This window comes from Euprymna scolopes, chromosome 8, assembly GCF_053919585.1.
Source record: "Euprymna scolopes isolate OS-2025 chromosome 8, ASM5391958v1, whole genome shotgun sequence".
NCBI lineage: Eukaryota > Metazoa > Mollusca > Cephalopoda > Sepiida > Sepiolidae > Euprymna > Euprymna scolopes.
The window spans coordinates 144,500,606-144,515,347 of NC_136489.1; the positions used below are offsets into that span (position 1 = coordinate 144,500,606).

Below are 14,742 nucleotides of genomic sequence, written 5' to 3' on the forward strand. Positions count from 1 at the left end.
AATATCATTATTTTAGGCATGTAAAATAATTATATGAGGCATGTAGTATCATTATTTTAGGCATGTAATATAATTATTTTAGGATGTTGTATCATTATTTTAGGCATGTAATATCATTATTTTAGGCATGTAATATCATTATTTTAGTCATGTAATATCATTATTTTAGGCATGTAATATAATTATTTTAGGCATGTAATATCATTACTTTAGGCATGTAATATCATTATTTTAGTCATGTAATATCATTATTTTAGGCATGTAATATCATTATTTTAGGCATGTAATATCATTATTTTAGGAATGTAATATCATTATTTTAGGCATGTAATATAATTATTTTAGGCATGTAATATCATTATTTTAGGCATGTAATATAATTATTTTAGGAATGTAATATAATTATTTTAGGAATGTAATATCATTATTTTAGTCATGTAATATCATTATTTTAGTCATGTAATATCATTATTTTAGGCATGTAATATCATTATTTTAGTCATGTAATATAATTATTTTAGGAATGTAATATCATTATTTTAGTCATGTAATATCATTATTTTAGGCATGTAATATAATTATTTTAGGCATGTAATATCATTATTTTAGTCATGTAATATCATTATTTTAGTCATGTAATATCATTATTTTAGTCATGTAATATCATTATTTTAGTCATGTAATATCATTATTTTAGTCATGTAATATCATTATTTTAGTCATGTAATATCATTATTTTAGTCATGTAATATAATTATTTTAGGCATGTAATATAATTATTTTAGGCATGTAATATAATTATTTTAGTCATGTAATATAATTATTTTAGTCATGTAATATCATTATTTTAGTCATGTAATATAATTATTTTAGGCATGTAATATCATTATTTTAGGCATGTAATATCATTATTTTAGTCATGTAATATAATTATTTTAGGCATGTAATATCATTATTTTAGTCATGTAATATCATTATTTTAGTCATGTAATATCATTATTTTAGTCATGTAATATAATTATTTTAGGCATGTAATATCATTATTTTAGGCATGTAATATCATTATTTTAGTCATGTAATATAATTATTTTAGGCATGTAATATCATTATTTTAGGCATGTAATATAATTATTTTAGTCATGTAATATAATTATTTTAGGCATGTAATATCATTATTTTAGTCATGTAATATCATTATTTTAGTCATGTAATATAATTATTTTAGGCATGTAATATCATTATTTTAGGCATGTAATATAATTATTTTAGGAATGTAATATAATTATTTTAGGAATGTAATATCATTATTTTAGTCATGTAATATCATTATTTTAGTCATGTAATATAATTATTTTAGGCATGTAATATCATTATTTTAGTCATGTAATATCATTATTTTAGGCATGTAATATAATTATTTTAGGCATGTAATATCATTATTTTAGGCATGTAATATAATTATTTTAGGAATGTAATATCATTATTTTAGTCATGTAATATCATTATTTTAGGCATGTAATATAATTATTTTAGGCATGTAATATCATTATTTTAGTCATGTAATATCATTATTTTAGGCATGTAATATAATTATTTTAGGCATGTAATATCATTATTTTAGGCATGTAATATAATTATTTTAGTCATGTAATATCATTATTTTAGGCATGTAATATAATTATTTTAGGCATGTAATATCATTATTTTAGGCATGTAATATAATTATTTTAGGAATGTAATATAATTATTTTAGGAATGTAATATAATTATTTTAGTCATGTAATATCATTATTTTAGTCATGTAATATCATTATTTTAGGCATGTAATATCATTATTTTAGTCATGTAATATAATTATTTTAGTCATGTAATATCATTATTTTAGTCATGTAATATCATTATTTTAGGTATGTAATATCATTATTTTAGTCATGTAATATCATTATTTTAGTCATGTAATATCATTATTTTAGTCATGTAATATCATTATTTTAGTCATGTAATATCATTATTTTAGTCATGTAATATCATTATTTTAGGCATGTAATATCATTATTTTAGGCATGTAATATAATTATTTTAGTCATGTAATATCATTATTTTAGTCATGTAATATCATTATTTTAGGCATGTAATATAATTATTTTAGGCATGTAATATCATTACTTTAGGCATGTAATATCATTATTTTAGTCATGTAATATCATTATTTTAGGCATGTAATATCATTATTTTAGGCATGTAATATCATTATTTTAGGCATGTAATATCATTATTTTAGGCATGTAATATCATTATTTTAGTCATGTAATATCATTATTTTAGGCATGTAATATAATTATTTTAGGCATGTCGTATCATTATTTTAGTCATGTAATATCATTATTTTAGGCATGTAATATAATTATTGTAGGCATGTAGTATCATTATTTTAGGCATGTAATATCATTATTTTAGGCATGTAATATCATTATTTTAGTCATGTAATATCATTATTTTAGGCATGTAATATCATTATTTTAGGCATGTAATATCATTATTGTAGGCATGTAATATAATTATTTTAGTCATGTAATATCATTATTTTAGGCATGTAATATCATTATTTTAGGCATGTAATATAATTATTTTAGGCATGTAATATCATTACTTTAGGCATGTAATATCATTATTTTAGTCATGTAATATCATTATTTTAGTCATGTAATATCATTATTGTAGGCATGTAATATAATTATTTTAGTCATGTAATATCATTATTTTAGTCATGTAATATCATTATTTTAGGCATGTAATATAATTATTTTAGGCATGTAATATCATTACTTTAGGCATGTAATATCATTATTTTAGGCATGTAATATCATTATTTTAGGCATGTAATATCATTATTTTAGGCATGTAATATCATTATTTTAGGCATGTAATATCATTATTTTAGGCATGTAATATCATTATTTTAGTCATGTAATATCATTATTTTAGTCATGTAATATCATTATTTTAGGCATGTAATATAATTATTTTAGGCATGTAATATCATTACTTTAGGCATGTAATATCATTATTTTAGTCATGTAATATCATTATTTTAGGCATGTAATATCATTATTGTAGGCATGTAATATAATTATTTTAGTCATGTAATATCATTATTTTAGTCATGTAATATCATTATTTTAGGCATGTAATATAATTATTTTAGGCATGTAATATCATTACTTTAGGCATGTAATATCATTATTTTAGGCATGTAATATCATTATTTTAGGCATGTAATATCATTATTTTAGGCATGTAATATCATTATTTTAGGCATGTAATATCATTATTTTAGGCATGTAATATCATTATTTTAGTCATGTAATATCATTATTTTAGGCATGTAAAATAATTATATTAGGCATGTAATATCATTATTTTAGGCATGTAGTATCATTATTTTTGGCACGTAGTATCATTATTTTAGGCATGCAGTATCATTATTGTAGGCATGTAATATCATTATTTTAGGCATGTAATATCATTATTTTAGGCATGTAATGTAACTATTTTAGGAATGTAGTATCATTATTTTAGGCATGTAATATCATTATTTTAGGCATGTAATATAATTATTTTAGGAATGTAATATCATCATTTTAGTCATGTAATATCATTATTTTAGGCATGTAATATCATTATTTTAGGCATGTAATATCATTATTTTAGGCATGTAATATCATTATTTTAGGCATGTAATATCATTATTTTAGGCATGTAATATCATTATTTTAGGCATGTAATATAATTATTTTAGGCATGTCGTATCATTATTTTAGTCATTAAATATCATTATTTTAGGAATGTAATATCATTATTGTAGGCATGTAGTATCATTATTTTAGGCATGTAATATCATTATTTTAGGCATGTAATATCATTATTTTAGTCATGTAATATCATTATTTTAGGCATGTAATATCATTATTTTAGGCATGTAATATCATTATTTTAGGCATGTAATATAATTATTTTAGTCATGTAATATCATTATTTTAGTCATGTAATATCATTATTTTAGGCATGTAATATAATTATTTTAGGCATGTAATATCATTACTTTAGGCATGTAATATCATTATTTTAGGCATGTAATATCATTACTTTAGGCATGTAATATCATTATTTTAGTCATGTAATATCATTATTTTAGGCATGTAATATAATTATTTTAGGCATGTAATATCATTACTTTAGGCATGTAATATCATTATTTTAGGCATGTAATATCATTATTTTAGTCATGTAATATCATTATTTTAGGCATGTAATATCATTATTTTAGTCATGTAATATCATTATTTTAGTCATGTAATATCATTATTTTAGGCATGTAATATCATTATTTTAGGCATGTAATATCATTATTTTAGGCATGTAATATAATTATTTTAGTCATGTAATATCATTATTTTAGTCATGTAATATCATTATTTTAGGCATGTAATATAATTATTTTAGGCATGTAATATCATTACTTTAGGCATGTAATATCATTATTTTAGGCATGTAATATCATTATTTTAGGCATGTAATATCATTATTTTAGGCATGTAATATCATTATTTTAGGCATGTAAAATAATTATATTAGGCATGTAGTATCATTATTGTAGGCATGTAATATAATTATTTTAGGATGTTGTATCATTATTTTAGGCATGTAGTATCATTATTTTTGGCACGTAGTATCATTATTTTAGGCATGCAGTATCATTATTGTAGGCATGTAGTATCATTATTTTAGGCATGTAATATCATTATTTTAGGCATGTAATGTAACTATTTTAGGAATGTAGTATCATTATTTTAGGCATGTAATATCATTATTTTAGGCATGTAATATAATTATTTTAGGAATGTAATATCATCATTTTAGTCATGTAATATCATTATTTTAGGCATGTAATATCATTATTTTAGGCATGTAATATCATTATTTTAGGCATGTCGTATCATTATTTTAGGCATGTAATATCATTATTGTAGGCATGTAGTATCATTATTTTAGGCATGTAATATCATTATTTTAGGCATGTAATATCATTATTGTAGGCATGTAATATCATTATTTTAGTCATGTAATATAATTATTTTAGTCATGTAATATCATTATTTTAGTCATGTAATATCATTATTTTAGGCATGTAATATCATTATTTTAGGCATGTCGTATCATTATGTTAGGCATGTAGTATCATTATTTTAGTCATGTAATATCATTATTTTAGGCATGTAATATCATTATTGTAGGCATGTAGTATCATTATTTTAGGCATGTAATATCATTATTTTCGGCATGTAATATAATTATTTTAGGAATGTAGTATAATTATTTTAGGCATGTAATATCATTATTTTAAGCATGTAATGTAATTATTTTAGGAATGTAGTATCATTATTTTAGGCATGTAATATCATTATTTTAGGCATGTAATATCATTATTTTAGGCATGTAATATAATTATTTTAGGAATGTAGTATCATTATTTTAGGCATGTAATATCATTATTTTAGGCATGTAATATCATTATTTTAGGCATGTCGTATCATTATTTTAGGCATGTGGTATCATTATTTTAGTCATGTAATATCATTATTTTAGGCATGTAGTATCATTATTTTAGTCATGTAATATCATTACTTTAGGCATGTCGTATCATTATTTTAGGCATGTCGTATCATTATTTTAGGCAAGTCGTATCATCATTTTAGTCATGTAATATCATTATTTTAGGCATGTAATATCATTATTTTAGGATGTTGTATCATTATTTTAGGCATGTAGTATCATTATTTTTGGCACGTAGTATCATTATTTTAGGCATGCAGTATCATTATTGTAGGCATGTAGTATCATTATTTTAGGCATGTAATATCATTATTTTAGGCATGTAATATCATTATTTTAGGCATGTAATATCATTATTTTAGGCATGTAATGTCATTATTTTAGGCATGTAATATCATTATTTTAGGCATGTAATGTCATTATTTTAGGCATGTAGTATCATTATTAATTTGAGTTTTACAAAATGCACTTGAAGATCGACGTAGCATGCATGAAAACATTGTGAGAATAACACCTACGATGAGAAAAGTAGTTCGAATAATTCAAATTATCAACTCTTTTCGAAAAAAGAATCCGAAACAGAAAATATTTTTGCTCCATGTTTCTTCTGGTTCTTTCAGAAGAGTTTTTGCACTCTTTTTTGTCCAACGAATAACAATTTTCTAAACTGTATAAACATATAGTTTTAACATATAGTTTAACCCAATTAAAATTACTTCGATTTAACATCTTAATCTTTGATAAATAGAGGCGGTCCATTTTGTCTTCATATTTAAATCCTTTCATGCAAACATTTTGTTCGGTTATGATTTCAACTTTCTTTGTTCTACTTTCATTATAGTTGCATGTGGAGTTTCAGTCAGTGCATTCATTATTGGTGGAAGCCCTGCCCGGGAGGGCACCTGGCCGTGGCAAGTATCACTTCAGGTTCGAACGGATCCTCCGTCTCATCGATGTGGTGGGGTACTCGTCCATCCAAGGTGGATACTCACCGCTGCTCATTGTGTATCTGGGTAGGTAATATATATCATTAACTTACCTCAGCATTAAAAAATATATATTCACATAAGTAAATACATTTTTCTGTTACTTTTAATATTTTCAAAAATAACTATTTATAGTTAATTTTTCAAAAATAACTATTTATAGTTAATTTTTAAAAAATATTATTAATAGTTAGTCTTATTATTTCCTTTGTTGTTTCATTTTGTTTCAGTTGAAGTGCTCAGAAATCAAGGGACCCCTTCCTGGGGCTTACAGTTGATCTCTATTTGAGATGCATAGAAATTCGAATTAAAATTCTCCTTAACTTATTAAACACTGAGTTAGTAAAGAAGTTAGGAGTATAATTTCCTCTCCTCAATTGACCATTTAAATTAGTTATAGTATGATTTTCTTGGGGTATTTTGATCTTACTAGATTCTAGAACAATAATTCCATTTGTTTGGTGAAGTGTCCAGCTCCAGGTAACATCACTTGGAGAAGGTGCACCATTCGCCATTTAAAATATAGTATGGGTTAGCCATAGCGAGGAGATCTTATTTAGGCTGTTTAATACTATGTGATTTTGAGGAATTACTTGTAGAAAAAAGTATTCTCATGTCAGGTTTTCTGATAAACCCCCTGTACAAAGATCTTAGACACTCGAGAATAGTGTCTAGTGGGCATTCAAGTTCTCTCCAGTAAGCATTCAAGTTCTCTACTTCAGTAATGTATCTAAGTGTGTCAATTTACCTAGATTCGTCTATTAGTACGAAGAAAATTATTTGTGAAATTTCGGGAAAAAATACGTTACAAAAGTTTCATTTGCTAACCTGTTCCGTTAACTACGTAATTCTCGTAGGTTCTTCCAGAAAATATGCGTCTATTTCGTTTTGATTCAAAATTTCACAAGAATTGTGCAGCTATTTTAATCGCATAATAATATCTACTCCTACCTTTTTAATGTCACCAGAGACTAATTGTTAATGAAATGAATGCAGTTTGTATTTTTTCATGCTATTTTTCTCTATTATGTACTATGATGCATTTTCAACCAAAATACTGACTTCTCTCCTCTTTCTTTCAACTCCAGTTTGATAGAATATAAGAATAGCGGTTATGTAATTCGAACATACTCACTTCATTATTAGTACGTATCAGTGTTGACTTGTTCTTTTTACGTTTATTTTGAACTAGCGCAGGAGCGCCCCGTTTTCCTCGGTCGAAAAAATACGATATTTTAATTCATCCAGATTTCGTATCTATTATTATCGTCGTGATTTCGAAAGTAAAAAAAAAGTATTTGGGTTCAAGCAGCTAGAATCGAAACCGAAGCGTTCAAAGCTGGTGATATGACCACTGTATCAACCTGACACGCACATAGACTGATTAACAATTAAAATTAACAATAAACTAATATGAATGTATAAAATGTATTACGACTTTTTTAATTTTTACCCGTTTTTGACCCCCTTTAAAATTATTTAACTGGCTAAAGATCCCTAAAAGAACAGTCCATAAAATCCAACCATCAGAGAAAATTAATCTAATTCAGATTGTTTATTTAGAAATCAGATTTTATTCGAGAATAACAGATTATGCTTCAGATTATATTTCATAAAAGATTCACATTCATCTGCTTGAATAAGAAAATGTGTTCGCTAAGACATTTTAAAGCTCATTTCTTACTTTTATTGCCTTCTTTAGTTATCTTTTTATTATTACTTGATATTGCATTATCCGAATCAGAAATTTCAACTTACTGATACCTTCACTTTAGTTATTTTTGACCTTCGAAAAATGAAGCATTTTTATGTACAAAAAAAAATCGGTCAGAAATTGCGATAAGTTGAAGTTTTATAACCTTATTTAAAAGGTGTTCTTGAATACAGAAATATATTATAGCTATATATATATATATATACATATATATGTGTATATATATATATATATATATATATATATTAAAAATACACATGCAATCACAGATTGCAGAAATATAAACAAAAGATCAGTGACAATAATAACGAATTGTAACTAAATTTAGGTGACTAAACTAGAAAATAACACTTTCGTCGTATATCTTAACCGTATTTATAGATTATGAATGACTAACAAAGACGGAGATACAAATTAAACGCGATTTTTCATATACAAACAAAATCAATCACGTTTTTGATCGTGTTCACACATGTAACATTTTACTATCAAACACATCGTAGTTTGCCCTTATCCTAAACAAAAATTCAATCCAGATTTGACTTTCTGTTTTTTTATTTATTTATTTTGCTTACATGTAAACAGCCTAACCCACAATAAAGAAATAATAATATAAAATATTTTAGCTTTTAGAGTGTTGATCACCTTTGTGAACAGATTTCTCGTGAGTTCCTCGCTTCTCATCGAAAGTTATTCCATGGATATACAGCAAAAAACTATGATTAGATGTAATTCGCTCTCTCAAGCATAAAATATATATTGTTCTTCAATTGGAAAGTTTGTTTTACAGAGAAACAAATACATCCAAAGTTTTAAGATAGCCAAGAGTTCAATATGGTTATACATGCTGACAAAATTCCAAAAGCAAACATTGATGACATTTTTAATGTTCCAGGGCAGGTGAAGTTGTTGAGCAGGAGTTTCAAACCGGGACACGATTTTGCATTTCCAAAACCATCAACTTTACAGTAGGACACAATAGGAAAATATTTTCTAATGATTTCTATGCATATAGGATTTTGATCCATGCCGATTAACTGTAGGAAGTTGTTGTTATATATATATATATATATATATATATATGTGTGTGTGTGTGTGTGTGTGTGTGTGTGTATTAAGAGAAGATAGGTATATACATACACTTTTTCATGATAAAGCTAGAACCCAGAATTAGATGGAATCGAGCAACAACACCAGGCCCAAAGTGGGTTTCGATGTACTGTATCTCATCAGTGACGTGCTCCGACATAGGCGCGAACCCAGGTTGTCGCACGTATGAAGTGTGCAATACTGACGACCCAACCATATGGGCCACGGCGCAATCTATTTGCTATGCCTCAATTTTAATTTATATTTTCATCAGTTCTATGTGGCAAGTAACGCGTCTTATACAACTAAGATAGTTACTGCTGATATGCAGGCGGTAGATATCACATCAACGAACATTAACTGAAATAAGCCGACTCCCCCGACACGATTTCGGAACAACCTATTCGTTGAGGGACATCACGTCTCTACGGAGGATAAACCGCTTTTTTCTACATGTATTAGACATTAAGAGGAGATACATATATATAAATACCCGTTAACATACACTTTTTCATGATAAAGCTAGGACAAAGAATTAGATGGAATCGAGCAATTACATCGACAACGGACAATAGAGATAATATTTAAAACACGTCTGTCAAGGCTGGATGAATCAAAAAAATTAAGGCTTAAAAAAAACCCGAAAAACGGTGACAATTTAAATTTGAAAAGCAAGGTCAAACTGACCCAGACAAAAAGCGCGAAAGTTAGCATTAATAATTAGGTCAGCTTAGATATGCACGTGAAAGTCTCAGAATTAAATTAAGAAAACTGATCAGAAAAACAAATAAATGGCCAAGTTTAAGAAATGGGGCGTCTGTTATATATATATATATATATATATATATATATATATATATATATATATATATATATTTATATATATATATATATATATATATATGCATATATGCATATATATATACATATATAAACATATATATATAAAAATACAATAAAAATAAATAAATAAATAAAAAATAGAAAATTATATAAATACAGTCACATACATACATATATATATATACATACATACAGACACACAAATGCACACATACATGTATATACATACAAACACGCATATAAATATATATACATATATGAATACATATACAATAACACACACACATATATATATACATATATATACAAACACACACGCAAGCATAAACATATACACATATCCAAAAACATATACAAGTTAAACAAAAACATACATACTTACATACAAAATAAGAGGAGGGAGAGGCCGATATCTGCAAACTCCGGAATAAGGCAAATAAATGTGTATGTAAATGTATATAGAGAAATATAAGTAAACAAATACATAGAATAAAAATGAGTAGGTTGATGTATATATTTAATTAATCGGTATACTTATACCATAAAACGGAGACAGCAGATGGAAAACCGGCCAAAGAAATAAAGAAAAACAAATAAAATTAAAAATAAAAAGCTTAGAAGGTAAGATTATAAAAAAACAAAAAAAAAAAAAATTATGGGAAAAGATATATATTTGAAGGGTTAAATTAATAGCTATGTGATTTCAAATTTACCGTATTTAAACATGAACATATGTTTGCAATAGGAGATCAGTTCGTTTTTAGAGTTTATTATATTACTACTTTGAGGGGAGGTTATAATAGTTATAGCTTCAGATGTACACAGGTGACAAGACTTAGATCCTGGAGTATAAGACTTAACTTTTTTTAGGATGGTCCATTTAATTGAAAAGTGGGTATTGGCAGAGTTAAGCTTTTTAACCAGTGTAGTTAGAGAAGTTCCCTGGTTATTATTTGAATTTTGGTTATTGAAAGAAGAAGTGTGGTTTGAAATTCTTTTCTTTATTAAAGTTGAAGTAGCACCTATATATGTATATGTTTTATTAATAGTTCGGGGTCGAGAATTAATATTAATTTGTTGATTTATACTGGGAAGAGAATTTAAATTTTGTTCATTTTGATGAACAGAGGGTAGGACAGTAATTGTATCAGGATTGGTTTGGAGGGGATAATTAGTGTTATCAGTGTTAGGATGACTGCTATGAAAAATATTATTATTATTATTATTATTATTATTATTATTATAGATGGTTGTATGATTGAAAATAGAGGGGCTGGTTGAATCGTTTGTTGGATTAATAATTATATCAGAGGGAGGGTCGGAGGAAGGATAATTTGGTGGCAAAACCAAGTAAGATCTTTCACTTACTTGTAGTTTCATTAAATACTTTTATATGCAAAATCCGATCCTGCATTTTGCTAATTCCTGCCCTCTGATGAGAAGGAGAGTATTTCTTCGAAACTCCACGGATTAAGGACTATCCACTTATCTTGTGTTTCCTTTTTTAAAATTAAATATGTTTTTAACTCTTTTTCAAGATGTCTTTTAACATATTTTATTAATCATTTGTTCATATTATAAGCTCTATTTCCTTTTCGGTTTTATTGAGCTTTTTACATCTGGCTGAGTTTATTTTACTTGTAAATATTAACTCTTTAATATTTATAATATATTTTAAGTTTACCATTTTGATTACCTTAGTAAACTTATTGTAACTTTTATCTTATATATATATATATATATATATATATATATATATATATATATAGAGAGAGAGAGAGAGAGAGAGAGAGAGAGAGAGGACAGACAGACAGATAGACAGACAGACAGACAGAGTGAGATAACGTGGATGTGTATTAGTTGAATGCTTGGTCATTGTTGGTACTATGATTTTTATCATACAAGTAAGAATTAAAACAAAGACAAGAAAAGAATAATATAATTGAAATATCACATTTATTTACGCTCGTAACGATCCGTCCTAAGATAAAACATGCGCGTGAGGCACTCTTACATTTGCCGGACATTTTGTAAGTGTGTGGCGTCTACGTGCTCAAAGAGTATCCATGTAGTAAGTCGGGCAAGGTGGAAGCAGAAAGAATTCTTTTATAGATCGAATCCTGTCTCCTTCAAGTGTGCCGGAAAGAAAAGCCCATTTCGGGTCTAAGCGGCCTAAAGTGTGTATGTGTGTGTGTGTGTGTGTGTGTGTGTGTGTGTGTGTGTGTGTGTGTGTGTGTGTGTGTGTGTGTGTGTGTGTGTGTGTGCAATTGTAGGTAGTTTTACGCATGTAATAACTCGTAATGTTACCATCGTAAAGTAATCTGCTTGCTGATAAAATCTTAATGACTTTGCAATTTTATAATCAAGTTATGATCGCCGTTGAATAGTACCATCACAATTCTAATTGCTTCAATGAACATCAATAATCTCTGTTTACTCCGAACTGAAATGTTCTTTTAAGTAGAATTTTTTCCATAATAACAAAATCGTTAAACTGTCATTTTGATATTGAATTTGATGAAAATTGCAAAAGATAGAAGATCCGATCAATTTTTTTCAAAAAATATTGATTAATGTGCGTAATTGGAAGCAATTTTATTGTAGTTGCACGGTTATGTGAACCATTTTTGGGGAAAAAACTCGCTTCTCATTACGATAAGTGTTGTTGACGAAAACGAAATAAATTTATATATCCTTACTATTGTTTATTTGCAGTAAAACTGCAGATTATGCATCGAAGAATTTAACGGAGATTATCGAGTTCCTCCGACAAATTACAGAATATGTCAAGACTGTGGAAACAAATATTTTGAAAAACCAACCCTTTCGCAGATTTCTGATTTTTTTTTTTTTTTTTTTTTTTTTGCTAAAGAGTATCTTCAATCTTGTTGTTCTATTATTATTATTATTATCATTATTATCATTATTATCATTATTATTATTATTATTATTATTATTATTATTATTGGCTCACCTGGAGCTTTCACACAAGTCAACAAAAGATCTGATTGGAAACCTGTCGTGTTCTCTGGAAGCTGAGTGACAACAAGTATCCCCATACGTTCAGCTCTCTCCACCTCCTTCAATAGCATTTGCAAATAAATTTGCGTCATCGCAACAGTCGCTTACCATTGATTTCTCGCTGGCAGTGGCCATCAGTCTATACTGGAATTTGAGTGGCACTAAACCTCCTCAAAGTCCCAGTTCTCTTCGCGCTTGTCCAGCGAAGGTCTGGTCAGCTCTCTCTCCTCGGTCTTTCCATCCTCCTTGATCCTTCTCGGCTCTTTGGTATTATTTTTCTTTTGGGGGAGGGGGAAACGGTGATGAGACAATGAGAGGGGGTGCGTGATGGGGGTGTAGATATGCAGCTTCGGTATTCTTTATTCCTTGCAACGCTTCTTCATTATATTGTATTCTTGTATTATTCTCCGAATTCAAGGTTTCTCCTTAATATTTCAGCTGTTTTCATTATCGTTAGCTGTTGTATTTTTGCAGCTATTCCTCTGCTCCAATTTCTGCCATTCTTTTTTCAAAGTTTTTCGAAATTGTTCCTAGTGCTCCTACTATTATCGGTATTATTTTGATTTTCTTCATCATCCAAATCCCTTTCAACTCTCTGGCTAGCTCTGTGTATTTGCTCTGTTTCTCCTTTTCTTTCATACTCACTCTGTGGTCAGCTGGGACACCAAAGTCTACGATTTGACAGGATTTTTCTTTCTTGTTAATTATTACGATATCTGGTCTTCTTGCTTGGGTGGGTTTGTCCGTCTGTATGTCCATGTCCCATAGGATTTTGTGGTTCTCGTTTTCGAGTGCTGTTGCGGGTTTATGCTTGTACCATATGTCTCTACGTTCAAAATGTAGCCGTTTGCACAATTTCCAGTGCACCGCCCTCCCCACTTGGTCATGTCTGTTTTTGTATTCCTTTTGAGCCAGTTTGTTGCATTCACTTAATATATGGTTTATCGTTTCTTCTCTTTGTCCCCAGAGTCTGCATTTGCTGTTTTCTTTTGGTTTATCGATCTTTGCTTTGATATGGTTGGTTCTTATAGAGTTATCTTGTGCTGCAATTATTAGAGATTCAGTTTCTCGGTTTACATTTCCTTTTCGCACCGATGTCCAGGTGTTTTCGGTATTGTCATATTTTTTCATTCTTATGAATCCTCCGTGGAGTTGTTTCTCTCCCCATTTTTCTTTTCTCGTTTTGTCGTTTGTCTCTCTGTTTTCTGTTTTGTTGGGGGGGGTCAGTGTCTCTCGCTGCCATAATTATCCTTTCAGTGTTTTGCATTATGCATTTTTCTAGTTCTTTTTTTTTGTCCTTCACACAGTCTTCTATACAGATCAGTCCTCTCCCGCCGTCTTTCCTTTTCACGTAGAGTCTGTCAATATCATCCTTTGGATGTTGTGCATTAAGCATGGTCATTAGTTTCCTAGTCTTCTGATCGAGCTGTTTCAGTTCTTCTTTTGTCAACCCTATAAACGGTCCAGAATATCTTA

At 28.0% G+C, this 14,742-nt stretch overlaps 1 protein-coding gene across 2 annotated transcripts in view; it reads left to right on the plus strand.

Annotated features, from left to right (window-relative positions):
- The window catches only part of LOC145283809 (uncharacterized), a 111,887-nt gene that overhangs the window by 22,819 nt on the left and 74,326 nt on the right, over positions 1 to 14,742 (plus strand). For both annotated transcript variants that reach the window (XM_080132893.1, XM_080132894.1), the window contains exon 2: positions 6,455 to 6,626. In XM_080132893.1, the coding sequence (XP_079989019.1) occupies positions 6,455 to 6,626 (172 nt within the window). The remainder of the gene's footprint in view (positions 1 to 6,454; positions 6,627 to 14,742) is intronic.